This window comes from Saccopteryx leptura, chromosome 2, assembly GCF_036850995.1.
Source record: "Saccopteryx leptura isolate mSacLep1 chromosome 2, mSacLep1_pri_phased_curated, whole genome shotgun sequence".
NCBI lineage: Eukaryota > Metazoa > Chordata > Mammalia > Chiroptera > Emballonuridae > Saccopteryx > Saccopteryx leptura.
The window spans coordinates 64,369,818-64,396,711 of NC_089504.1; the positions used below are offsets into that span (position 1 = coordinate 64,369,818).

General features: G+C 43.0%; 1 protein-coding gene across 1 annotated transcript in view; it reads right to left on the reverse strand.

Annotated features, from left to right (window-relative positions):
- AK3 (adenylate kinase 3) overlaps window positions 1-17,750 on the reverse strand; it is a 32,815-nt gene extending 15,065 nt beyond the window's left edge. The window contains exons 1-3 of the mRNA XM_066368108.1: window positions 17,452-17,750; window positions 3,457-3,576; window positions 2,345-2,517 (exon numbers count right to left, since the gene is read on the reverse strand). Coding sequence (XP_066224205.1) covers window positions 2,345-2,517; window positions 3,457-3,576; window positions 17,452-17,602 — 444 coding nt within the window. The 5' untranslated portion in view covers window positions 17,603-17,750. The remainder of the gene's footprint in view (window positions 1-2,344; window positions 2,518-3,456; window positions 3,577-17,451) is intronic.
- Between the last annotated feature and the right edge of the window lie 9,144 nt (window positions 17,751-26,894).

The following is a 26,894-nucleotide window of genomic DNA, read 5'->3' on the forward strand; positions in this document are numbered from 1 at the left end:
AGCATCAATCATCAGTTTTTCGTTGCAACACTTTAGTTGTTCATTGATTGCTTTCTCATGTGCCTTGACCGTGGGCCTTCAGCAGACCAAGTAACTCCTTGCTCAAGCCAGCGACCTTGGGTCCAAGCTGGTGAGCTTTGCTCAAACCAGCTCGCGCTAAAGCTGGTGACCTCAGGGTCTTGAACCTGGGTCTTCTGCATCCCAGTCCGATGCTCTATCCACTGCGCCACCGCCTGGTCAGGCCTTTTATTTATTTATTTATTTATTTATTTATTTATTTATTTAAGTGAGAGACAGGGAGGTAGAGACAGACTCCCCCATGCACCCCAACCAGGATCCACCTGGCAAGCCCCCTACCAGGAGATTTTCTGCCCTTCTGGGCTACTGCTCTGTTGTTCAGCAACTGAGCTATTTTCTAGCATCTGAGGTGAGGCCATGGAGCCATCCTCAGCACCGAGGTCAATTTTTGCTCAAACCACTTGAGCCATGGCTACAGGAGGGGAAGAGAGAGAGTGGGAGGGGTGGAGAAGCATATGGGCGCTTCTCCTGTGTGCCCTGACTGGGAATCGAACCTGGGACTTCCACACTCTGGGCTGATGTTCTACCACTGAGCCAACAGGGCCTATAACTTCTTAGTAAAAGTTTTATCTTTGCCTTAAGCCCTGTCCGTTGTTTCTGTGCATCTACGTTAACATAAATTTGAAATGCCTCTTTTCAGACCCCTCAGAAGCCACCCTCAAGAGAGTACATAATCTTAACTATCTTGTAATTCAGTCCCTGCCTTGCTGTAATTTCCCTCCTTCATGTAATTTCCTTATATTCCCTTCCTTAATTCAAAATGAATAAAAGAAGCTGCAAACTGCCTTTCTAGGGAGCATTTCTTTCAGTCTGTTGAGATCTTGCTTCCAGGAGTACCTCTGTCTGGCTCAAATTTGTATAGAAATTCTCTACAGGTTTGGATGTTCTTATTTTTCCCTACCAATATCACTACTTGATATTGGTAGGGAAAAATGTATCTTCAGGGCTCAAAAATGCCCCCTCCCAACCCTCCCTCAGTCAGTACATGATGAACTGTACTTAATCTTTAAGTTGACCAAACAGGAGCCCATTACCAACAGGGGCAGGAGGCAAAACAGCAGAAGGATCCCATTACCAATGGGGGCAAGGACTGAAACAGAATACAAGCCCGGACCAGAGGCCTGGTAACCAGCATCAACAGAAATTGCCAGAGGGTGGCAGCAGAGTGTAAAACTAACCCTCTCACCCCTGTCCAGCACTGACCCCCTTATCAGACTCAGCTCACTTGCACCCAGGTATTTGCAATAAATTTTCTTTTCTACACTTTGTCCTCTGCATATATCTATATCTATATATCTATATCTATATCTATATCTATATCTATAATATATATCTATATCTATATAAATAATCTATATATATATAATCTAATTATATATAAGGTCTACCGGAAAGTTCTGTCCGTTTCTATCACAAGTTTCGACATGTAAGCACATGTTTATTTGGCGCATGTGTGCCTCTCTATTTTTATCACTTAATGTATACATACTGACATAGCAAATTAACTAAAACAAAGTTGATTCACATTAGTCTTATGTGTGAAGCAATAGTGTACCATGGCTATTGATAAAGTTCATTTATGCCACTGTAATTTTTACAAATTTCAACAAGGAAGAAATGCTACAGAAGCATGTCTGTCGCATCCACCTTATTCCTCGGACTTAGCACCCTTTGACTATCACTTGTTTTTGTCCTTACAAAATTTTTTGAAGGGCAAAAAATTCAAAAATGAAGAAGATATCAAATAAGCACTGGTTCAATTTTTCACATCAAAAGATAAAACATTTTTCAAAAATGGGATATACAAATTGCCCTCACGCTGGCAAGAAATCATTAATAATAATGACAATTATATTATTTAATAAAGTTTATTGACGGTAAGAAAAAGTTGTATTTTGTTTTATTCCAAAAACGGACAGAACTTTCCGGTAGGCCTTATATATAAAAGAATTAGCCACAAACTGGGACTCTCAACTGCAAGCCCTAAATAAACCAAGGTGTCACTAATCCCTATTTCCCCCACTCCTAACACACTTCCTGGCAGAGTAGAAAATCAATAAATGCTTTTGAAGGAATAACAAACCCGTTATTCCTGGGGATGCCTTTACTAACAATCTGAGTGGACCAAAGACTACACCAAATAACCTTAATCTATACCATCAGGAGTTTTGGTCAGGCAGGATTTCCAAGGTCATAAAACTGTCTATGAGAGTAAGAGGTCTTGGAGACTGCTCTGTGGAAGGCCAGTTGCACCACAAGTACTCACCACAGTTTTGGGAGGGTTGAATTCAATGTTGTAGACTCTGCCGCTGGCTGGATGAATCCAGCGAGCAGTGAGGCGTTGCTTAATGACCTCAAAGGGCACATTCAGATTAATCACTGTGTCTATTTGATAAGCTCTATCCAGGGCTTCTGCCTGAGGAAGAGTCCTTGGAAAACCTTTAGAAATTCAAAAACAAAAACAACAGAAAAGGAAGTGACAGGAGGAAGAGAGAAAGGGAAGAAGGTAGAGAATTAATGTTAAAGCAATTTGAACAGAAACAGTAACACCAGCCAAGCTGATCATAGCAACTATGATAATTTCATGTGTCAACTTGACTGGGACAGGAGGTGCCCAGATATTTCAGTCAAACATCATCTTGGGTGTGTCTGTGAGGCGTTTTCAGATGAGATTAACATTTAAATCAGTAGACTGAGTAAAGCAGATTTGTCTCCCTAATGTGGGTGGGCCTCATCTGATCCACTGAAGGTTTGACTAGAACAAAAGGCCTGATCCTTCCCTGAATAAAGGGGAATTCCTCCTGCCTGCGTTGGAGCTGGGCATGGGCATGGCCTTCAGGCTCAAACTGAAACAGTTCTTCCTGGATCTCGAGCCTACTGGCCCTCAGACTGGGAGTATACTATCAGCTCTTCTGGATCCCTAGTTTGCCAACCCACCCTGAAGATCTGGGACTTGTCAGCCTCCAAAATCATGTGAGCCCATTCCTTCTAATAAAAATCTATCTCTTCAGAAACTAAAAATCAGCCCATTCTGCCACACCTCTACCAGTTTACAGTTGATTGTAAATTACCCTCCAGCCTTCCTTCTTCCTTTTGTGGTAACCCTCACTCATCATAAAATACTCTCAATGGAGGGGAAAGGAACTAAAGTCACATCTGAAGGGGTCTTAAAAATCATGCAGTCCACTTCCCTCCTTCCATTTGGATAAAGAAGCAGGCCTAGAGAAGATGACTGGCTCAAGGACTCGGGGAATCAGTGGCAGAACTCAGGCCCTCTGCCCACCTTTCGTGTTGACTGTCTGTAGCCCATGCAATGCTCCTTCTCCTGTCCCTGCTCATCATTCTGGGCAGCTGAAATGCTAGTGGCATTTCACTTACCATCCAACAGCCAGCTATATTGGGTGAGGTGTTTCAGCTCATGAAGGGCCAGCCGTGTCATGACATCATCTGGGATGAGCTTCCCTTGTTCAATGAAAGTCTTGGCTAACACACCAATTTCTACAGCAGAATGGGGGAGGGGGAGAGCAATCAGCAACTGTTTTATCCCATTCCTGGCCCGTAGGAAACTGGATGCCTAAAGACCTCTTGGATAGCACATTCATACGATAATGTGTATCATTAACTTCTGTGATAAAAATAGAGGTTACAGCCAGACTGGTAGTGGCACAGTGGATGGAGCACTGACCTGGAGACCCAGGTTTGAAACCCCAAGGTCACCAGCTTGAGCGTGGGGTCACTGCCTTGAGCATGATCATAGACATGACCCCATGGTCACTGGCTTGAAGCCCACCATCGCTGGCTTGAGCCCAAGGTCGCTGGCTTGACCAAGGGGTCACTGGCTTGGCTGGCACATATAAGAAGCAATCAATGAACAACTAAAGTGCCACAACTACAAGTTGATGCTTCTTATCTCTCTCCCTTCCTGTCTGTTTCTATCTCTCTTGCAAAAAAAAAAAGGAAAAAAAAGGTTACAAAGTAATCTATACCTATTTCAAATTCTCCATGATGTAAAAATATATAAATATGTAGACAGAGAGAATAATGGAAAGCTATAGACCAGTGGTAGTCAACCTGGTCCCTAACGCCCACTAGTGGGTGTTCCAGCTTTCATGGTGGACGGTAGCGGAGCAACCAAAGTATAAATGAAAAGATAGATTTAACTATAGTAAGTTGTTTTATAAAGATTTATTCTGCCAAACTTAGTGAAAATCTGACATAAAGTACTTGGTAAGTAATTATTATTACATGCTTTAACTTGCTATAACTCTGCTTTACAAATTTTATAAAATAAAGTTACTTTCCTACTTTACAAATTACCATTACTGTGGAACTGGTGGGCGGTTAGAAAATTTTACTACTAACAGAGATACAAAGTGGGCAGTAGGTATAAAAAGGTTGACTACCCCTGCTATAGACCAATATGTTAACAGTAGCCATCCCTGTGATAGAATTGTGTGGTTTCTTAAATTCTCTATTAGGAAAAGTATATAGAATTACTGAAATTTGTTTCTTCTTAAATAAGTCATTATCTTTAACTGGGTTGGTTTAAGTGCTGTAGAGATTTTTCTAATCCTCTAAAATAGATGCTGCTGTCACAACTCAATGTTTAACCAGATTAGCACTGTGATCCTATTACATTTGTATTAACACATTGCAGACGGATCAGGAGAATTCTTGCGTTTTCTGTTCTAAGGCTTGTTTTACAAAGTATACTTTAAGAAGATATTAGCTTGTAAGAACATGTAATAAATAACTTCAAAATGCAATAGGTATTTAACTTTAAAGCATGCCTTTAATATTTATGTAAAACTTTTTTGTACTTGTTCAGTAAAAACTTATCTGGCCACTGGGTAAAGCTAGCAATAAAACTACTGGTCTGCAATGTGAATAAAACACCATAAAGGCTGTATAAACAATTTAAAAATATTAATCACAACTGTATGGCACCCTTATGCAACAGTACTTTAATTTCCTCATCATTTTCCAAACTATATACAGTCGTCCCTCGCCGTATTGCAGTTCACTTTTCACGGTCCCACTATCGCAGCTTTTTAAATTGTATATATTAAATTTTGTATCGCAGATTCTTCACTATATCGCAGGATTTTGTGGTATATAGGTATTTTTACATATTTGTTATTTTAATTATTTTTGTGGTAAAATAAGCAAAATAAATGTGGGAAAGGTTAATAACAGTGTGGGAAAGATTTATAAGAGTGTGGGGAGGGTTTATAAAGCCTTAAAATATATATTAATAAAATAAATATAAGGTTGCTACTTCGCGGATTTTCGCCTATCACCGGGGGTTCTGGAACCTAACCCCACGATAGATGAGGGACTACTCTATATTCAGAATTATAATATCATTGTAATATGTGTATGTAAGATTGGTGGATAATGAAGAATGGACACGTGGGGAACGCAGACCCACGAACTTTGGCTAGGGCTGCCCACAACCAAGCGCGCCAAAAGAAACTTCGTAGGAACCCTTTGGAAAAAAGCAACCGTCTGCCAGCCAGTGAGATTTCACCACGTCATATTAGCTCGACTTCCCCAGACGGATCCCTTTAAATATCTCCCACGCGGTTTAATCCTTGCGACTTCCCTGGCCTCCCTCTTTCCTCGGAGCCAGGGAACCTCACCGGGCGGGATGCGTGCTCTGTACTCAATAAAGCCTTTTGTTATTCCACACTTGGTGGCTCCAAGCCCTATTCCTTCCTTCTTGGCAGGGAAAAATACCTTACAGTGTACATATAGTTTGTGTTCTTTTCTCACTTAGCATTATTTTGTAAATAGTTTTCAGTGATTTTATACAGTAATTTTGGTAACTATATTGCATTCTATCAACATATCCAATTTTTTTAATTTTTTTATTGAATTACATTAGAAATCCTTACTTTGTTCTCAATTTTTTTTAATTAATTAATTTTTTTTTTTTTACAGGGACAGAGAGAGAGTCAGATGGAGGGATACATAGGGACAGACAAGACAGGAACAGAGAGAGATGAGAAGCATCAATCATCAGTTTTTTTTCGTTGTGACACCTTAGTTGTTCATCAATTGCCCCCTCATATGTGCCATGACCGTGGGCCTTTTGCAGACTGAGTAACCCCTTGCTCGAGCCAGCGACCTTGGGCTCAAGCTGGTGAGCTTTTTGCTCAAGCCAGATGAGCTCATGCTCAAGCCAGCAACCTTGGGGTCTCGAACCTGGGTCCTTCCTCATCCCAGTCCGACACTCTATCCACTGTGCCACCACCTGGTCAGGCAACATATCCAAATTTGATATATAAAAATACACTCTATCACAGCAGTATTGATGGACATTTAAATTACTTAAATTAGTCTTTGTTTTTCCCTACTACTACTTTTAAAGATTGCAACACTTTTTTTTTCTTCTGTTTCCCCTTTTTTCTTTTTTTGAGAGAAAGAGAGAAGCATCAATTTGTTGTTCCACTTAGCTGTGCCGTTAATTGCCTCTCATATGTGCCCTGAACAGGGCTCAAACCAGCAAACTTGAAGGTCAAGCCCTGACCAGGGATCAAACTGGGGCTGAGTAGGCAAGGAGCCAGTGATACCAGGATAGAACCAGCAACCTTGGCACTCCAGGACAACAGGACAACACACTATCCATTGTACCACTGGCCAGGCCTCCTGTTTTGTTTTTTTTCTTGTCTTCTGAATTAGTTCTGATAGTTCAATTCCCAGGAGTCAGATTAAAGGGTCAAAGTATATGACTGTTTTCATAATTCATCATATGAATTATTATACTGAATACAGAGCAAATTCATGAACTTTAAAGTTATCTTTTTTTTTTATTTTATTTATTCATTTTTTAGAGAGTAGAGAGGGAGAGAGACAGAGAGAGAGGAGAGAGATGGGGGAGGAGCTGGAAGCATCAACTCCCATATGTGCCTTGACTAGGCAAGCCCAGGGTTTCGAACTAGTGACCTCAGCATTTCCAGGTCGATGCTTTATCCACTGCGCCACCACAGGTAAGGCATGAACTTTAAAGATTTTTTTTTTATCAGTTTTATAGAGAGGAGAGAAAGGGGGCGGAGAAAGAAGTATTGACTCATAGTTGTTTCACTTTAGTTGTTCAGTGCTTGTTTGTTGCTTGTCATTGTGCCTTGCAGGCAAGCCCAGGGTTTCCAACTAGAGACCTCAGTGTTCCAGGTTGATGCTCTCTCTATCCATTGTGCCACCACAGGCCAGGCTAAAATTCATGAACTTTAGATGTTATCTAAGCACATTAACTGCCTGGAAACTGGCTGCCATGTGACAGGTATACTGCCTAGGTTTACAAACCGCATCTGGAAGAAGGCTTGGGTTCAGTGAGAAAGCACTCAGGACTCACTAGCATAACCTGTTGGGAAGGTCCACATACATAATATATGTTCCCAGGCTTTTGACCACTGCTCTGAGAAAGTAGAGCTTAATTCTATCAACAGTGTTTGGAGCCCTGGCCGATGGCTCAGTGGTAGAGCGTCGGCCTGGCGTGCATAAGTCCCGGGTTCAATTCCCGGCCAGGGCATACAGGAGAAGCGCCCATCTGCTTCTCCACCCCTCCCCCTTTCCTTCCTCTCTGTCTCTCTCTTCCCCTCCCACAGCCGAGGCTTCATTAAAGCAAAGATGGCCCGGGCGCTGGGGATGGCTCCTTGGCCTCTGCCCCAGGCGCTGGAGTGGCTCTGGTCACGACAGAGCGACGCCCCGGAGGGGCAGAGCATCGCCCCCTGGTGGGCAGAGCGTCGCCCCCTGGTGGGCGTGCCGGGTGGATCCCGGTCGGGCGCATACGGGAGTCTGTCTGACTGTCTCTCCCCCGTTTCCAGCTTCAGAAAGATACAAAAAAAAAACAAAAAACAAAAAAACACAGTGTTTGGAAAAAAATGTAAAAACTTGCAATCTTCCAGGGCTGAGTCCCTAAAACTGGCATTGGTTCCCTCCCTCACCTAACTCTTCAGGTCAAGCCTCCTTCTAAACCCTCAACTACTGACAATAAATGGGCTGAGATGGTGAGACTACCTTAGAAGTACCTAATTTTATCAGTATAAGAATAGCCTTTAAGAAAAGATGATCTCTTTTTTTTTAAAGAGTTCTTTCTTTCTTTCTTTCTTTCTTTATTTATTTATTTATTTTACAGAGACAGAGCGAGAGTCAGAGAGAGGGATAGATAGGGACAGACAGAAACACAGAGAGATGAGAAGCATCAATCATCAGTTTTTTGTTGTGGCACTTTAGTTGTTCATTGATTGCTTTCTCATATGTGCCTTGACCATGGGGGCTACAGCAGACTGAGTAACCCCTTGCTCAAAACAGCGACCTTGGGTCTAAGCTGGTGAGCTTTGCTCAAACCAGATGAGCCTGCGCTCAAGCTGGTGACCTCGGGGTCTTGAACCTGGGTCTTCCACATCCCAGTCCAACGCTCTATCCACTGCGTCACCGCCTGGTCAGGTGAGATGATCTCTTTTTTTATTGGTTGATTTTAGAGAGAGATAAACATTAATTTGTTCTACTTATTTATTATTCATTGGTTGATGAGGAAATTAAAATATATTTGTATAAATCATATATCTGATAAGGAACTTGTATCTAGACTATAAAGAATTCTTAAAATTCAGCAACAAAAGGAGAACCTGTTTTTTTTTAATGCGCAAAGAATTTAAATAAACCTGGGTTTTCCGCATCCCAGTCCGACGTGCCATCCACTGTGCCCCCTCCTGGTCAGGCCATTTTTTGAAAATAAAACATCATTCAGACTTAAATATAAACAAAACAGAAATAATGTAAGTTATTTATTCTTTCTCTGCGGACCGGTACCAGTCCGTGGCCGAGGGGTTGGGGACCACTGTCTTAAAGGGTACTTTATAGTGAGGTGTTCTTCATCCTCCTAAGCAACTGAAAATCCTCCTCTCGACTTCCATGTCACAGACTTGTCTCTGTTGGAGCACTTGCCACACTGCTGAATCCATCTGTTTATATATTATAATGGACTGAACTATACCCCACCCCAATCCATATGTTGAAGACCTAACCTCCATTATGGATGTATTTAAAGGTAGGGTCTTTAGGAGGTAATTAAGATTAAATGAGTTCATAAATATGGGACTTCAATCCCATCTGACTGGTGTCCTTATAAGAAGAGGAAGAAATACCAGGAATGTATGCAATAGAGGAAAAGCCACATGAGGACACAATGAGAAGGAGGCAGCCCTCTGTAAACCGGGAAGAAAGGCCACACCAGAAACAAACCCTGCCAGCACTTTGATCTTGGACTTCTAGCCTCTGGAACTATGAAAAATAAATTTCTGTTGTTTAAGCTATCTGGTCTGTAATAGTTAGGGTAAACTGAGCAGACTAATACAAATGGCCACTTGCCTGTGTATCCTCCATGCCTACATTCCAAGTGTGAGCACTCCACTGAAATATATTTGTCTCTGTATCTTCAGCACCTAGCACACATTAGGTGCTTGATGGATGCATGGATAGATGGATGCATGGATAGATGCATGGATAGTTGCATGGATGGATGGCTAAGAGCATGGATGAATGCATGCATGGCTGCATGGATGGATGGAGCATGCATGGATGCATGCAGCATAGATAGATAGACAGATGAGCTGCCTGGATTCCCCTGGATTCTAGCAATGGAATTTTAAAAGGCCTGACTTATTTTGTTGGGGGAAAAAATCTTGTAAAAAACTGTTTTCTTTGAGATGGTATTTACCATCAGGTTCATCTTTTTAAAATGCTCTTTATAAACTATTTAAACAAACTTTAGTGCACCCATAAAATAACAGAAAAGGGCTAAACAACCCAAATGTCCATTACTCAATGGATAAACAAAATGTAGTGTGCATCCATTCAATGGTCTATTATTCGGCAATAAAAAGGAACAAAGTACAAATACTACAACATGGGTAAGCCTGGAAAAATTATGCAAAGTGAAAATGCTAGAATGAAAGACCACATACTGTGTCATACAATTTGCATGGAATATTCAAGTAAGAAAATCAAGACAGAAAGCAGATTAGTGTTGCCAGTGGAACAGACTGGAGGGGGGGTTGGGGGGGTGAGGCGGGAATGGGAGTGACTGCTAATGGGTATGAAGTTTCTTTTGGGGGTGATAAAAATGTTCTAAAATTGACTGTGGTGCCTGATCAGGAGGTGGCATAGTGGATAGAGCGTCAGACTGGGATTCCGAGATTCGAGACCCCAAGGTCGCCAGCTTAAGCGCAGGCTCATCTGGTTTGAGGAAAGCTCACCAGCTTGGACCCAAGGTCGCTGGCTTGAGCAAGGGGTTACTAGGTCTGCTGAGGGCCCACGGTCAAGGCACATATGAGAAAGCAATCAATGAACAACTAAGGTGTTGCAACAAAAAACTAATGATTGATGCTTCTCATCTCTCTCCATTCCTGTCTGTCTGTCTCTATCTATCCCTCTCTCTGACTCACTCTCACTTTGTCTCTGTAAAAAATAAATAAAAATAAGCCTGACCGGGTGCTGGCGCAGTGGATAGAGTGTCGGACTGGGATGCGAAAGACCCAGGTTCGAGACCCCGAGGTCGCCAGTTTGAGCAAGGGCTCATCTGCTTTGAGCAAAAGCTTATCAGCTTGAGCCCAAGATCGCTGGCTCGAGCAAGGGGTTACTCAGTCTGCTGAAGGCCCACGGTCAAGGCAAGTATGAGAGGGCAGTCAATGAACAATTAAGGTGTTGCAACGTGCAAAGAAAAACTAATGATTGATGCTTCTCATCTCTCCGTTCCTGTCTGTCTGTCCCTGTCTATCCCTCTCTCTGACTCTCTCTCTGTCTCTGTAAAAAAATAAAATAAAATAAATAAATATAAATAAATAAATAAATAAATTTGATTGGGGTGATGGTTGCAGCAGAACTCTTCGAATAGATTAAAATCTATTGAGTTATAAACTTTAAATGGGTAAATTATATATAAATTATATTTTAGTAAAGCTGTTAGAAAAAGGATATGAGGCAATCCTTATGGAAAGCGATACTGTTAAAGTTACAGAACGGTATGTACACTTTGTGGTCATCTGTGTAAAAAAGAAAAAAACAGGAGGAAAAAATGGGTAAACAGTTGTATGCTCATGAAATAGCTCTGGATGGATCTTTTCACTAAACGTTGCTTTATGTTTTTTTGGAATTCCAAACCAGGTAGTGTATTGCCTATTATAAACCAACCTTTGCCATTATAAAAATAATTTGTCTTACTGTCACTGCCATTCTAATTAAGCACACCTATGCTACATGGAAGCACATAATAAAAGGTTTGCTAGGCAATAGAATCTTGGGATCTGACAGACACTTTGAAGATATCTGCTGACTTTAACTTCCCCTATTTACAGATGAGAACAAGTAACAAAGGGTTTTAGGCATCCAGTCCAGGGCTACTTCTCTGAGAAGTACTCAGCTGCAGGGCAGTTTCTCAAACTTTGAGCAATCATCTGGCAAGTTTACAATTTCTGTCAAAGCTGAACTATTGTTTACCATATACTTTTCTTTAAAGTGGCTCAGATTTTTAATTTAATAAGCTATAATTTCACGAAATTAGTTTGTTGTACTAATTATTTTTCAAATACCTTTTGAAATGAAATTTTTATTGGTTTTTAAATTTGAATTTAACAGCCCTGGCCAGTTGGCTCAGTGGTAGAGCATCAGCCCGGCATGTGGATGTCCCAGGTTCGATTCCCAGTTGAGGCACACAGGAGAAGCTACTATCTGTGTTTCCAGCCCTCTCCCTCTCCCTTCTCTCTCTCTCTCTCTATTTCTTCCCCTCCCACAGTCATGGCTTGCTTGGTTGGAGCAAGCTGGCCCCAGGCACTGAGGATGGCTCCATGGCCTTGCCTCAGGCATGAAAATAGCTCGGTTTCCCAGCAACGGAGCCCCAGATGGGCAGAGCATCGCCCCATATGGGGCTTGACAGGTGGATCCCAGTTGAGGCACATGTGGGAGTCTGTCTCTCTGCCTCCCTGCTTCTCACTTAAGAAAAAAATTTTTTTTGAATTTTACTTTTATTTGAGATATTTTGATTAGCTAAAATTATCTCATGCACCTCAATCTGGGAAATGCTGCATGGAATGCATAATTTAATTGGAACACAGGAGACCTGGGTGTTCACCTTTGTCCCCCAGTAACTGCTATTTTTTACTGTGCAAATTCTTTAACCTCTCCTGAATTCAATTCCATTGTCTTTAAAGGAAAGGGCTGGACTAATATCTAAGGGTCAAACTCCAGTTTCCTGACTCCAGGGTCCAGTGGTGCTCTAAGCCAGTGGTCCCCAACCCCCGGTCCGAGGACAGGTACCAGTCTGTGGGCCATTTGGTACCGGTCCGCAGAGAAAGAATAAATAACTTACATTATTTCCGTTTTATTTATATTTAAGTCTGAACGATGTTTTATTTTTTAAAAAATGACCAGATTCCCTCTGTTACATCCATCTAAGACTCACTCTTGATGCTTGTCTCGTAAGTTCAACAATTATATTTTAAAATACCACAGTTTTACGCTGGTCGCATAATTTGATTTTGTGCATTTATCCGTCCCACCCTAAAGGCCGGTCCATGAAAATATTTTCTGACATTAAATCAGTCCGTGGCCCAAAAAAGGTTGCTACTGCTCTAAGCTATTCCAGGTTTGCTACTGTCAACAGGCTACATCGTGTTTCCAGTGTTTATCACATCTGCTGGGATGATTTTAAACTTTACTATAAAATACAGCCATGGCTTATAAAATACCTTCATGAAATAGTGTTTGGAAAGTAAACTGGTGCCATCCTATAGCACTATTTGATGGTACCATATTTATAGAGATTCCACACTAGGGAATTTATCTGAAGGAAGAAAAAACACTGCCAAATGTTGATGTACAAGAATAGTCATTACAGTATTTATTATAGCAAAGAATGGTTAACAACATAAATGTCCAATAACAGATAATTGTTTAAATTAATTGTGCAATCTTTTTTTTTTTTTTTAGTGTAGAATTTATTTTTATTTATTTATTTTCGAGTCAGACAGAGGGATAAATAGGGCCAGAGAGACAGGAACGGAGAGAGCTGAGAAGCATCAATCATCAGTTCTTTGTTGCGATGCCTTAGTTGTTCATTGATTGCTTTCTCATATGTGCCTTGACCGCGGGCCTTCAGCAGACCAAGTAACCCCTTGCTCAAGCCAGCGACCTTGGGTCTAAGCTGGTGAGCTTTCCTCAAACCAGATGAGCCCGTGCTCAAGCTGGCAACCTCGGGGTCTCGAACCTGGGTCCTCTGCATCCCAGTCCGATGCTCTATCCACTGCACCACCGCCTGGTCAGGCTAATTGTGCAATGTTGATGAAACTAAAGATTATTTAATGATGTATAAACATGTTCACAGTAAGTGAGAAAAATGAGTAAGCAATAATTTAGAATATAACAAAATTGCAAACATATAAATGCAACAGAGAAAAAATATATAAGAAAAATCAAGCCCTGGCTGGTTTGCTCAGTGGACAGAGCATCAGCCCGATGTATAAATGTGCTGAGTTCAATCCTGGTCAGGGCACACAAGAGGTGACCATATACTTCGCTCCCCCTCCCTTCACCCTTCTCTCTCTCTTCTCCTCTTGCAGCCAGTGGCTCAACTGGTTCATGTGAGGACCCCAGGTGCTGAAGATAGCTCAATTGGTCCCAGCATGTCAGCCTCAGATGGTAAAAATAGCTCAGTTGATTCAAGCATCAGCCCCAGACAGGGGTTACCAGGTGGATCTGGTCGGGGCACATGTGGGAGTCTGTCACTATCTCCCTTCCTCTCACTTAAAAAAAAAAAAATCAGCTAAGAGTTCATTATAATTATATCTAGGCAATAAAGTTACAAAGAATTTTAATTTTCTTTTTTTATATTATCATGACATGTTTTTCTTCCTTTATAATAAATATAGTTTACTCTTAGTATCAAAAAACACTAAGCAGTATTTTTTAAAAATAAACAACATCTCTCTATGGCTTTTAGCCTGTGGGAAATAATCACTCTCCTTACAAATATTTATTGAGAATAAGTACTTATCCCTGAAATAGAAAACATCTGTAATAACAACCTCATGACACCTCCCTAAACTCCATTTTCTGTTTTTCTTGTTAAAGAATTACCTGTAAAGACTCCAGAAAGAACAGATGCCTGAGGTAAACTGTCTTTCCCTATGATCCTCTCCTCCCTCCCTCTAGCCTCTTTTTTCATGTGGAGGAGGACATGGAGTCATGTTAGGGATGTTAAGAATAAACAAAGAGCATTGTTTCTGAATTTTTAAAAAAGTATACTAATTTGCCTGACCTGGAGGTGGCGCAGTGAATAGGGCATCGGACTGGGATGCGGAAGACCCAGGTTCGAGACCCCAAGATCGCCAGCTTGAGCGCAGGCTCATCTGGTTTGAGCAAAAGCTCACCAGCTTGAACCCAAGGTCACTGGCTCGAGCAAGGAGTTACTTGGTCTGCTGAAGGCCCGCGGTCAAGGCACATATGAGAAAGCAATCAATGAACAACTAAGGTGTCGCAATGAAATACTGATGATTGATGCTTCTCATCTCTCTCCTTTCCTGTCTGTCTGTCCCTATCTATCCCTCTCTCTGACTCTCTCTCTGTCTCTATAAAAAATTAAATAAATAAATAAATAAATAAAAAGTATACTCATTCGTTGTTTTTTAAAATGTTTTATGCTTTCACAAATTAACATATTCTTAACTCTTAGCTGAAGGTGTTCCCTAACCACCCAGTTATGTGTCACTGCTGAGTTATTTTTCAGAGAGTTGCTTAAGGATTCTCTTTACTCCTTTCCACTTTAGATAACCTTACCCAACTTGGTGCAGTTCTGGAAACTATCTATTGTTACCAAACTACTTCAGTATGTTGCACCAAGAACCCTTAGCAAGTGAGCCAAAAAACTTTACCTTTTGAAGAACTAGAGTTAACTACAAAATACTTTATGATATATTTTTTAAAAATATCAATGTTAGAAGAGAAAAATAAAAGTAGTAATTCACCAAACCAGGTGCTGAAAGGAAGAACTCCAAGAGACAAGTTAAAAACACTGAGGTGTTTCTCGTCTTCCTTTAAATGTCAGTATTTTGAAACAACTAAACAGTTCCACCTAGAAGTAACCTACACACTCATCAATAGGGGATTGGTAAATAAATTATAGTAGGCGTTGGCCGGTTGGTTCAGTGGTAGAGCGTCAGCCTGGTGTGTGGATGTCCTGGGTTCGATTACCAGTCAGGGCACACAAGAGAAGCGACCATCTACTTCTTCATCCTTCCCATCCCCCTTTCTCTTTCTTTCTCTCTCTCCCCACCACTCCAGCAGCCATCACCCAATTGGCTAGAGCAAGTTGGCCCTGGGAGCTGAGGATGGCTCCAGTGGCCTCAATCTCAGGCACTAAAATCAGCTTGGTTGCAAGCATGGCTTCAGATGGGCAGAACATCAGTCCATAAGTGGCTTGGAGGTGGATCCCTGTCATCCCTGTCACAGTGCATATGAGAGTCTGTCTCTCTATATCCCCTGCTCTCAATTAAAATAAATTTAAAAATAAATAAATAAATTATAGTAGATTCAGCAAATACTTATAGAAACATTAAAAGGATGAAAGGGATTTCTAGGTTTCATGTGGAAAGATACACCAGACATAAAGTGAAAACACACTGGTATAGAATATATATATACACCTCTCACAAAAATAGGGGATATTTAAAAATGAATATGAAGTGATAAAAAAAAGCATTTGATTTTTTTTATTAAACAAGAACATCAGAAAAGCAAATGACAAGTCAAAGAAAGTTGTTCAATTATGCAAATGAGAGGCAAAACCAACTTTTATTTCATTGATGAAAATGCACTATACAAAAGGCTGAAAGTACTGAAGTATCTGCACATTCATATTCATTTTGAAATATCCCCTAATTTTTGTGATCGGTACAGTATGATTACATATTACTTAAAATAAGACATATACACACATATATGCTTATAAAATAATTCTGACCCAGGCTGGTTGGCTCAGTGGTAGAGCGTCGGCCTGGTGTGCAGCAGTCCCAGGTTCAATTCCTGGCCAGGGCACACAGGAGAAGCGCCCATCTGCTTCTCCACCCCTCCCCCTCTCCTTCCTCTCTGTCTCTCTCTTCCCCTCCTGCAGCCAAGGCTCCATTGGAGCAAAGTTGGCCCGGGCGCTGAGGATGGCTCCATGGCCTCTGCCTCAGGCCCTGGAATGGCTCTGGTCACAACAGAGCAACGCCCCAGATGGGCAGAGCATCGCCCCCTGGTGGGCATGCCAGGTGGATCCCGGTCCGCGCATGCGGGAGTCTGTCTGACTGCCTCCCCTTTCCAACTTCAGAAAAATACAAGAAAAAAAAAATTCTAAAAGGGAACACATGACACTGTTTCCCTCTGAAGAACAGGGCTGAGACAGGTCATGAGAAAGGGCTTTACTTTTATTTTATGTACTTCTGTTTCCAATCATTTTTTTTATTTGTGCAAGCATCACTTCTATAATTTTTTTAAAGGAGTTTCAAACTGAGCTCTATTTTGGAAAATAAAGGTCAGCACATTTGAGGAAAACAAAACAAAACATTAACCTCACCCTGATGTTGACTTTTGGAAAACAACTTTCTTAAGATATAATTTACATAAAATCGCCCATTGTAAAGTATACAGTTTGTTGACTGAATTTCGTGCCGAGTTATAAAAATTTATTTGGCATGAGAACAAAATAATCTTTCAGATAACCGCGTACAAGAATAGCTTTTGTGTCTTAATAAATCTCTGGGGCTATTATAACAACTGTGTGACTACAACGATAGTAAACAATGCTCGGCCTTCATTCAGATTATGGGGAAAAGGTCAGAAGAAAGAGAAAAGAGAAAGAAAGAGAGAGAGGAGAGAGAGGAGAGAGAGGAGAGAGAGAGAGAGAGAGAGAGAGAGAGAGAGAGAGAAAGGAAAAGAAAGAAGAGAAAAAGAGCAAGAGCAAACAACTGTCTAGGGCGCAAAAGCGTGCGGAGAATCAGCCACAGTATGAACTCAGGAGCCGCGGAGTACGGCTGGATATGCCTCTCAAAGCCAGTTTCCTTTCATCTTTGAACTTCGAACTTGTCCTTACTTCCTAGTTCCTTCCCCCAGGAGCCCGCTGGAAGCTGTCCACCGAGGTCAGAAGTTTCAGTGAACACTCAGTCGCTCAGCAGCGGGAGGTCTAGCCACCCACCACCACCCGGGGCAAAGGGAAGCAGAACCTGCACCCGCATCCCTGGACCCGCGTTCCCGGTACGCGCATCCCTTACCCCGGGCCCTCCGCCCACAAAGCCCAAGCCGGGTGACAGCGCACGGCACCCCTTCACCCTGGGCTCCCACCTGTGCCCCGAAGTATGTTGTCTCGGAGCAGATCCCCGCTGGAAAGGTGCTTCAGCTCGAAGTGTTTGGTAATGCGCGACGACACGGTGCCCTTGCCGGAGCCCGGCGCCCCCATGATCACTGCGCGCAGGAGCCGCCCGGTGGCCCCCATAGCCGCAGGGAGAGGCTGGGCTGTGCGGGCAGCGGGGACTCGGCCTGGCTGCGCGGCCTGCCGGCTCCGCAGCCCCCAGCGCGGGCAGACTGGACTGCGAGCAGGCGGCCGCCCAGCGGCCAGGCGCTCCCGGAAGTGAGGCGACGGCCATGGGGCCGCCCCTCGCGTGGGGCCCGGCCGCAGCGCCCGCCCCTCAGCGACCCGCCCGGCCTGCCAGGCCGCGCCCCTTCGGCCTCCCCAGCTAGGCGCAGGGCCGCGGGGAGCCCACCTGCGCCCCTACGCGCCTCCTCCGCAGCCACCCACCTGCTTCCGTCTGCTCCCAGCAGGCGCGTCCTCGCACACTCTTTGCTCTCCTCCGCCCACTGGGGTCCCCCGAGGCCTCCTCGGCGACACCGGTTGCCCCCCAACTTCCTTAGCCCCACTCCCGCGCTCTGTCCTGAGGGGTAGATGGCCTCCCTCCGCGCAGGGTGGTTACCGGATGCCACTCTGCCCCACCACACCCCCAACATCTAGCACCCCTCGCCTGCCTGTGGTCCGTGCCAGGTGCCCCTCCTGCCCAGTCCACTCTGCACAGACCGCCCCCCACCCGGAGCCGGCGCACCACCACCCCTGCCCCTCCGCTTTCCAGCGCCTCCAGACTGTCCCGACTCCTTCCCTTACCCCCCACCCCACCCCTTCTCTGATGCTGAGCGACCTCTAAAGGACCTGCTCCCGCTCTCTTGCTCTCGCCTGGTTTTTAAGGTACGCTTATCTGGAACTCCCGTAGGTGAAAGGGAGCGGAAGGGGCCTTCTTCCTCATTTCACAGTGAAGAAACCCACTTGAAATGGACTGAGGCACCTTAAGTCACACATCTACTGAAGGGAGACTTCAGTGGTGGGACTAAAATAATTTAATAACCGGTTCTTTGCCCTCATGACTGTTTTAAGTATAAAAAAAAGACATACCAAAAGGTAGTTTATTATTTCATGCATTTAATACTTCCACGACTTCCAAAATGGGCGATAAGATAACCCTTGAAATCTATATTTCTATTGGTTCATTGCATCCCAGCTTCCTATTGGTTTTGACGTTCAGGGAACACCAGTGCACTCATAATATCTCCGGGGAATTCTGGACATAACACAAAGCTGAAACAAATGACAGCTTGTCACCCCCTGGTCGTTTGGCACTTTTTCTCTTTATGTTACATGTTTACTGAAGTAATAAACGTGAGAGCATTAAAATATAGTATTTCTTCAAAGGTATAATGAGGGTTTTTTTATTTTTTTATTTTTATTATTAACACCTTAGTTGTTCATTGATTGCTTTCTCATATGTGCCTTGACCGCGGGCCTTCAGCAAACCGAGTAAACCCTTGCTGGAGCCAGCGACCTTGGGTTCAAGCTGGTGGGCTTTTTCCTTAAACTAGATAAGCCTGCACTCAAGCTAGTGACCCCGGGGTCTCAAACCCAAGCTCTCTGCATCCCAGTCCGATGCTCTATCCACTGCGCCACCGCCTGGTCAGGTGGTATAATGAGTTTTATGAAGTGAATAAATAAATATTGCAAGCATAGTTCTGTCAATTTTTTTTTCACCTATGAACGGAATGAACATTATTACTACGGGCACTTAGAATATGCTGTTGCACAGATGAACGTTAAAAAAAGAGTAAGGAATGTAAATTTGTGATTTCCATGTTGGGCAGCTGCCCAGGCGCCCACCTTAGAGAGAACCCTGATTACAAGTGCCATTCTAACAACAGGTTTGCCAAACTCAACAAAAAAATTAGGTATCGGTCTGCCGAACTGGTGCAAACCTGCCGACTCACCACTGGGTACTTTCACAACTCTGGTAGCTAGCTGTTCCTTTACTCAGCACAGCCTGAAAGCACTGGCTCCTCCTCAGGCTTACAGGCTCCATGGTTTGCCTTCAGCAATGCACTGATTCTATAAACATTTATTAAGTGCTTATTATGTGTAGGAAATTGTTCTAAGGGGCCTCAGAAATTCTGTGATGAGCAAGACAAAATTTCTACTCCTTGGAATTTAAAGTCTAGTGGTGAAGGGACATCAGAACAAGGAAAACTGTAAATGAGCAAGATAATATGAGATAGAGCTATGAACAAAATAAAAGCAAATGTGTGAAAGTGAGAAGGGAGGCTGTTTTAAATCCATCCCAGGATCATAAGGCTTTGAAGAAATGGTATTTGCTCTGTGTACTAAATGAGAAGGTAGGACAGCATGTCACAGATAAGGGGGAAAGGTCCTAAAACTGAAGGTTTGGCGTGTTTCAGGAATAGAAGCACAAGACAAACTTCTAGTCCCCATTCTCTCTGTAAAAAGGCCATGGAAAGTCAGTATGGAGTTGTAAAAATAATGTGTATCAAATATAACACCAGCTACAGGGTAAGAATGCAATAAAGGTTATTCATTATTATCAACACTTATTTGTGCTAGGACACTATGCTAAGGCAGAACACAATGCCATTCTCCTCAGAGGTTCCAAATGAGCAGCCAAAAACTGCTTTTGATGTTAAAGATAGAAATTATTTCAGAGAGGAATGGTAAAGGAAAGATTACTCTCTGGTGAATCTGAACTGGGTGAATGGATTTTTTTTTTTTTTTTCTTTACAGAAACAGAGAGAGAGTCAGAGAAAGGAATAGACAGGGACAGACAGACAGGAACAGAGAGATTAGAAGCATCAATCAGGCCCTGGCCGGTTGGTTCAGCGGTAGAGCGTCGGCCTGGCGTGCGGGGGACCCGGGTTCGATTCCCGGCCAGGGCACATAGGAGAAGCGCCCATTTGCTTCTCCACTCTCCCCCTCCTTCCTCTCTGTCTCTCTCTTCCCCTCCCACAGCCAAGGCTCCATTGAAGCAAAGATGGCCCGGGTGCTGGGGATGGCTCCTTGGCCTCTGCTCCAGGCGCTAGAGTGGCTCTGGTCGCGGCAGAGCGACGCCCTGGAGGGGCAGAGCATCGCCCCCTGGTGGGCAGAGCATCGCCCCTGGTGGGCGTGCCGGGTGGATCCCAGTCAGGTGCATACGGGAGTCTGTCTGTCTCTCCCCGTTTCCAGCTTCAGAAAAATACACACACAAAAAAAAAAGAAAAAAAAAAAAAGAAGCATCAATCATTAGTTTCTCGTTGCGCACTGCAACACCTTAGTTATTCATTAATCAACTTTCTCATATGTGCCTTGACCGCGGGCCTTTAGCAGACAGAGTAACTAACCCCTTGCTCGAGCCAGCGACCTTGGGTCCAAGCTGGTGAGCTTTTGCTCAAACCAGATGAGCCTGCGCTCAAGCTGGTGACCTCAGGGTCTTGAACCTGGGTCCTCCGCATCCCAGTCCGATGCTCTATCCACTGCGCCACCGCCTGGTCAGGCTGGATTTTTTTTTTTTTTCTGAAGCTGGAAACAGGGAGAGACAGTCAGACAGACTCCCGCATGCGCCCGACCTGGATCCACCCGGCACGCCCACCAGGGGCGACGCTCTGCCCACCAGGGGGCGATGCTCTGCCCATCCTGGGCGTCGCCATGTTGCGACCAGAGCCACTCTAGCGCCTGAGGCAGAGGCCACAGAGCCATCCCCAGCGCCCGGGCCATCTTTGCTCCAATGGAGCCTTGGCTGCGGGAGGGGAAGAGAGAGACAGAGAGGAAAGCGCGGAGGAGGGGTGGAGAAGCAAATGGGCGCTTCTCCTGTGTGCCCTGGCCGGGAATCGAACTTGGGTCCTCCGCACGCTAGGCCGACGCTCTACCGCTGAGCCAACCGGCCAGGGCCAGGCTGGATTTTTTAAAAGATATTTTATTTATTCATTTTATTTTATTTTTTTACAGAGACAGAGAGAGAGAGTCAGAGTGAGGGAGGGATAGACAGGGACAGACAGACAGGAATGGAGAGATGAGAAGCATCAATCATTAGTTTTTCATTGCGCATTGCAACACCTTAGTTGTTCATTGATTGCTTTCTCATATGTGCCTTGCCCATAGGCCTTCAGCAGACTGAGTAACCCCTTGCTGGAGCCAGCAACCTTGGGTCCAAGCTGGTGAATTTTTGCTCAAACCAGATGAGCCCACACTCAAGCTGGCGACCTCGGGGTCTCGAACCTGGGTCTTCCGCATCCCAGTCTGACGCTCTATCCACTGCGCCACTGCCTGGTCAGGCTATTTATTCATTTTAGAGAGAGAGAGAGACAGAAGGGGGGAGCAGGAAACATCAACTCATAGTTGCTTCCCGTATGTGCTTTGACCAAATAAGCCCAGGGTCTCAAACCAGCGACCTCAGTATTCCAGGTTAGTGCTTTATCCACTGCGCCACCACAGGTCAGACAAGTGAATGGATTTTTTTTTTAATTTTTTTTTTATTTACTTTTTTAGATTTTATTTATTCATTTTTATTAGAGAGAGAGGGGAAAGAGAACAGGGGGAGGAGCAGGAAGCATCAACTCCCATATGTGCCTTGACCAAGCAAGCCCAGGGTTTTGAACCGGCGACCTCAGCATTCCAGGTCGACGCTTTATCCACTGCGCCACCACAGGTCAGGCCAAGTGAATGGATTTAATCGATAGACAGTGCAGTATGCAGTACTTAGGAGTTTAATAGCTCATACCTAAGAAAAAATGAAAGTGAATTAAACATTCAGTTCATATAGTTAGAAAAAGAACATCAACATAATCCAAGGAAAGCAAAGAAAGGGATTAAGAAAAAGAACATAAATGAAAGGATTAGAAAATTTAAGAAACAGAACTAACAAAAAGAATGGAGAGGCCTACAAGTACAATTTGTGAAACACTGGAAAACCTAAAGGTATATAGGGAAAGTACATCTAATTACCCAAACTGGAAACATCTGTGGTTTTAGCTACAAAAGAGACCTGAAAGAAAACCCTGAGGAAATTTGACTTAGAAAAGAATGTTGAAACAAAAATAGCTGAGGAATCATCCCGTCACTGGGGAGGAAAAGCTGAGTGTTGTGGTTACATCAACAGGCTCCACAAAATGCCAACTAACTGCAGCTTTGCTCAAGTTTGTTGATTATGAATGAGTAACTGCCAAACTGTGGGAAATCTCCTGGCAACTCTGCCTAGCACAATCATTTCGCCATAGATAGATACACTGCTCACAAAAATTAGGGGATCAGGGAACGTGCTAATACTCCAGTACTTTCAGCCTTTTGTACAGTGCACTTTCACCCATGAAATTAAAGTTGGTTTTGCATCTCGTTTGCATAATCGAACAACTTTCTTTGACTTGTTTGCTTTTCTGATGTTCTTGTTTAATAAAAATAAAAATCAAGTGTTTTTTTATTACTTCATATTCATTTTGAAATGTTCCCTAATTTTTGTGAGCAGTATATTTGTACAGGTGGGTTTTTCTATATTTAACTTGCTCCAGTGGTAAAGACACTAAAGTTAAATGAATACGTACATTAGAAAGTGTGAGTCAGGAACAGATTTATGAAGTGCTTGTGTGTTGGGAGTTGCCCTTTAGGAATTATGAAGAAGCCAGGATCTGAAGAAGCATGAGATAGAAGACCACGTGAAGAGAGACCCTGCTGTCCCAGTCATTCCAACCACTCCAGCTGAACTGCCAGCTGTGTCCACATGAGTGAGCCCAGGGGTAGGTGGATGAGAGAGTTGACAAAGGGTTTCTCCCTGAGCTGCTAGAGGAACAGAACTAACTGAGATTGGGAAGAGTACAGGAGAAACAGGTTTGGGGAAGAGATATTAGAGTTATTTTGGAGTAAGTTAAGTTAGAGATACCTTTAGGACGGATACTCCAGACGGAGTTGCTAAGGAAGCAGTTAGAGGTACAAATTTTGAGTACACAGGCTGGAGATATAAAATTTGGAAGTTGTTAGTGTATTTAAATTTATGAGATTGTATAAACTCAAGGAGTGAGTTTAGATGAGAAAAAGTGAAGTCTGAAATCTGACTTCTGGAGTTCTCTAACATTTAGAGGATAAGGAGGAAACACTAAAAGAGCCTGACAGGAAATGCGGGTTATTTAAGAAGAAAGATATGTGTGGGTTATGGAAATCAGTTGAAGAATGTATTTTAAAGAAGTGATTAAATTAGTCAAATTCTGCTGATACGTAAGACTGAGACCCGACTGACAATTTTTTTATTTCTAACTGAAAAAAAACCCCACATAACCTATGCAATAGATTATTTTTCATTTACAATGTGTAGCTGAAAAGAAATCTGAGGATAGTTTTGACCAAAATTCCATAGCTATTCAGCAACTGAATTAGTGATTTTGAAAAATGCTAGATGAACTATAGAAAATGCTTTCCTTGAGAAAAAGCTTCTGGGAGAAGGACTCAAATTGTCCGGAACAAGGATATTAGTGGAAAAAGAAAGAGAAGGTCTAGACAAAAGTGGAGAAACCCAAGAGAGGAGCCTGAAGTCAGAAAATACAAGGCCATATATATATTTTTTAACACTTTGCAAAAGCAACAGAAGAGGGAGCCCTAGAGCTAAGACAATTTTACTGTAATTTTCATTTAAAAGGATAAATAAAGAAGAATATCTGGAAAAGCCCTGAAAAAGAAGAAAATGAGCAGAGGCTAGCCCTGCCAGATAGTAAAACATTGTAAAACAAATATAATAAGAAGATGGTATTGGCACATGAATATATAAACCAATAAAACAGAATAGAGGCCCTGGCTAGTTGGCTTAAAGGTAGAGTTGTCTCGACATGTGGATGTCCTGAGTTTGATTTCCATTCAGGGCATGCAGGAGAAATAACCATCAGCTTCTCTACCCCAACCCTCTCTCCTCCCCCCTCCTCTCCCTCTCTTTCTTTCTCTCTGTCTCTTGCTTCCCCTCCTGCGTCCATGGCTCAGTTGGTTCAATTGATTTGAGTGCATTGGCCCCAAGGTGCTGAGGATAGCTCCATGGAGCCTCCACCTCAGGTAAAAATATTTAGTTTGGTTGCAAGTATGACCACAAATGGTCAGAGCATTGCCCCCAGAAGGCGGTTACTGGGTAGATCCTGGTCAGGGTGCATGCAGGAGTCTGTCTCTCTTTTTCCCCTCCTTTCACTTGGAAAAGAAGAAAAAAATAGAATAGAAAATCCAAATATAAACCTAATTGCCTCTGGAAATTTAACATGTGATAAAGGTGGCATCTGAAATCCATAGAGGAAAAGACCGTCCTCATAAATAGTGTGGGAATAAAAGTAAAAACCGGTGGAGAAAGATACAATGATACAACGATATCTTTCTCCACACAAGATGAATTCCAAATGGCTTAAAGATTTAAATTTTAGGCCCTGGTCTGTTGGCTCAGTGGTAGAGTGTCGGCCTAGCGTGCAGAAGTCCCAGGTTCGATTCCCGGCCAGGGCACACAGGAGAAGTGCCCATCTGCTTCTCCACCCCTCCCCCTCTCCTTCCTCTCTGTCTCTCTCTTCCCCTCCCGCAGCGAGGCTCCATTGGAGCAAAGATGGCCCGGGCGCTGGGGATGGCTCCATGGCCTCTGCCTCAGGCGCTAGAGTGGCTCTGGTTGCAACAGAGCAACGCCCAGAAGGGCAGAGTATCGCCCCCTGGTGGGCGTGCCGGGTGGATCCTGGTCGGGTGCATGCGGGAGTCTGTCTGACTGCCTCCCCGTTTCCAGCTTCAGAAAAATACAAAAATAAATAAATAAATAAATAAATAAATAAATAAATAAATAAATTTTAAAAAGCTAAATAAATACTAGAAAAAAAGTATGAGTAGATTGCTCTATAAGCAAGGAGCTGGGGAAACTTTTCTAACTAGCCCACATTGCAGAGGCAATAAAGAAAAAGACTAAAATTTGGATTATACAAAACAACAAAATATTTGCATAGTAAAACATATTATAAGAAAAATAAAAAGACGAATTACAAACTGGGAAAAAATAGTCCAACTTATAAAGAAAGGATTAATGTTCAGTGGTGTGTTCTGGTTGGGAGGGTGAGGAGGAGCTCCAGTTCATACATAGCATTTGCCAATTACCATGGTACAAATACTCCCACCATAGCAAGTTTTTAAAAATAACTTTTTATTTTTCAGTTACACTTGATGTACAATATTATATTCATTTCAGATATACAACCCAGTGATTAGACATTTATATAATGACCATAGCAAGTTTTAAGTTGCCAAGATGACATCAACTGTACCAACCAATATGACATCCACTGGTCACAAAATTTATTTATTTGTTTGTTTGTTTATTTTTAGCGAGAGAGGCAGAGAGAGGGACAGATAGGGACAGACAGACAGGCAGAGAGATGAGAAGCATCAGTTCTTCATCTCAGCACCTTAGTTGTTCATTGATTGCTTTCTCATATGTTCCTTGATCGAGGGGCTCCAGTCAAGCCAGTGACCCCTTGCTCAAGCTGGTGAGCCTGCGCTCAAGCCAGATGAGCCCGTGATCAAGCCAGCAACCTCAGGGTTTCAAACCTGGATCCTTTGCATCCCTATCTGACACTCTATCCACTGCGCCACTGCCTGATCAGGCGGTTTGTATTTTGTTTTTATTTTATCCTTTTATTTTTCTAAAATATAAACATATATTCTTTTCTCCTTTTAGTAAATGGTAGTATACAGGGTGAGGCAAAAATAGAATTAAAGTTATAATACAAGTAAATAATAATACAGGAATAAACTGTTTCACATACTCACAACTGTAAACCTATTATTGTCCCGCCCTGTAATACTGACAGTTTTGCCACCTAGCTTTGTTCTTTTTAAAAAGTTTTGAGAAGAGAGAGAGAGAGAGAGAGAGAGAGAGAGAGAGAGAGAAGAAGGGGAGGAGCAGGAAGCATCAACTCCCATATGTGCCTTGACCAGATAACTCTAAGGCAGGGGTCCCCAAACTTTTTTCACAGGGGGCCAGTTCACTGTGCCTCAGACTGTTGGAGGGTCGGACTATAAAAAAAACTATGAACAAATCAAATCCCTATGCACACTGCACATATCTTATTTTAAAGTAAAAAGACAAAACTGAAATAAATACAATATTTAAAATAAAGAACAAGTAAATTTAAATCAACAAACTGACCAGTATTTCAATGGGAACTATGCTCCTCTCACTGACCACCAATGAAAGAGGTGCCCCTTCCAGAAGTGCGGCGGGGGCCGGATAAATGGCCTCAGGGGGCCGCATGCGGCCCGTGGGCTGTAGTTTGGGGACCCCTGCTCTAAGGTTTTGAACAGGTGACCTCAGCATTCCAGGTTGACACTTTATCCACTGCACCACCACAGGTCAGGCACCACCTAGCTTTTTTTCATTGGAGATCACGTCATATCCATATACAGAGTTATTTCTCATTCATTTTTTACAGCTGTGTAT